The 1,041-nt window shown below is 45.3% G+C and overlaps 1 protein-coding gene across 1 annotated transcript in view; it reads left to right on the top strand.

Moving 5' to 3' along the window:
• The window catches only part of LOC114068264 (protocadherin Fat 4-like), a 34,511-nt gene that overhangs the window by 20,787 nt on the left and 12,683 nt on the right, over positions 1–1,041 (top strand). Inside the window, exon 27 of the mRNA XM_027904246.1 lies at positions 603–754. Within this exon, the coding sequence (XP_027760047.1) occupies positions 603–754 (152 nt within the window). The remainder of the gene's footprint in view (positions 1–602; positions 755–1,041) is intronic.

The raw sequence follows: 1,041 nt of genomic DNA, 5'->3' as shown, positions 1-1,041 counted from the left end.
TTTCTTCTCAGTTACTGTGGAAGATGTGAATGAAGAAGGACCTGTGTTTGACCAGCCCTCCTATCACCAGATCCTTCTGGACAATTCTACAGCTGGCACTGTGGTGGTAGATGTCAATGCAAGAGATGAAAGCAAGGATTATGATGAAGGAATTATCTACACTATTACAGGTATGTTAGAAAAAAAAAAATCTTCTGGCTGTTTATTGCTGGGATAGTTGAATACTGCTCAACTGGCAGTATTCTGACAGGATATAAGGGGTAAAAATCCTCTGTGAGGGTAAGCAATGAGTGGAACAGAATGCCCAGAAGGATTCTCAGCACCTGATGGATCAAAGCCTTGAGCAAACTGTGCTGAATTCACTCCTGACCCTGCTCTGAGCCAAGAGGTTGGATTAGAGGTCTCACAAGGACCCTTCCAACCCCAAGGATTCTGCAACACAGAATCAAGAGAGAGACCAGGGGTCTTGCTCCGAGTCCCAGCTCAGGATTTCCACCTGTGCCCCTTCAATCCCGGCTGGATAATCCAATCACTGGATAATCCAATCACTTTTCTCTGCTGGTCCCACTGAGCAGCTCCAACCCTTTTTTTCCTGTTTTCAGGTGGGAACTCAGAAGGCCTCTTTAATCTCTCCAGTACTACAGGAGAACTCAAGTTAACAAGAGACTTATCCAAGCAAACTGAACCCCAGTATCACTCCTTGAATGTCACTGCTACGGATTCGGGTTTTCCGCCTCTTTCAACCTCTGTAAAGGTACCAAATTTTAGTGCCAGCTTGCACAGTTTGTTCCAACCCAGCTTGTTTTGTTCCCAGCTGAGCACAACTACACCTGGAGATGGGTGTTAGTGAGGCAAAACTGTGCAAAACACAGATAATTTCATTTCAGAACAGACAGACAAGTCGTGAGGGAGGCGGATTAGAGGAGTGGAGACTTCTGTGCAAGGTCAAAGAGTGAGGCAGTCAGAGGGGATGTGATGGAAGTGTGTGATAAATAAACAGGAGGTGGCAAATAATATGTTCCTGGTTTGGTTTGGTTTTTT

Source organism: Empidonax traillii, unplaced genomic scaffold, assembly GCF_003031625.1.
Source record: "Empidonax traillii isolate 1590-97213 ecotype Southwest subspecies unplaced genomic scaffold, ASM303162v1 scaffold1023:size207325, whole genome shotgun sequence".
Taxonomy (NCBI): Eukaryota; Metazoa; Chordata; class Aves; order Passeriformes; family Tyrannidae; genus Empidonax; species Empidonax traillii.
The sequence above is the reverse complement of the archived record's forward strand: the minus strand, read 5'-3'. Positions and strand labels throughout refer to the sequence as shown.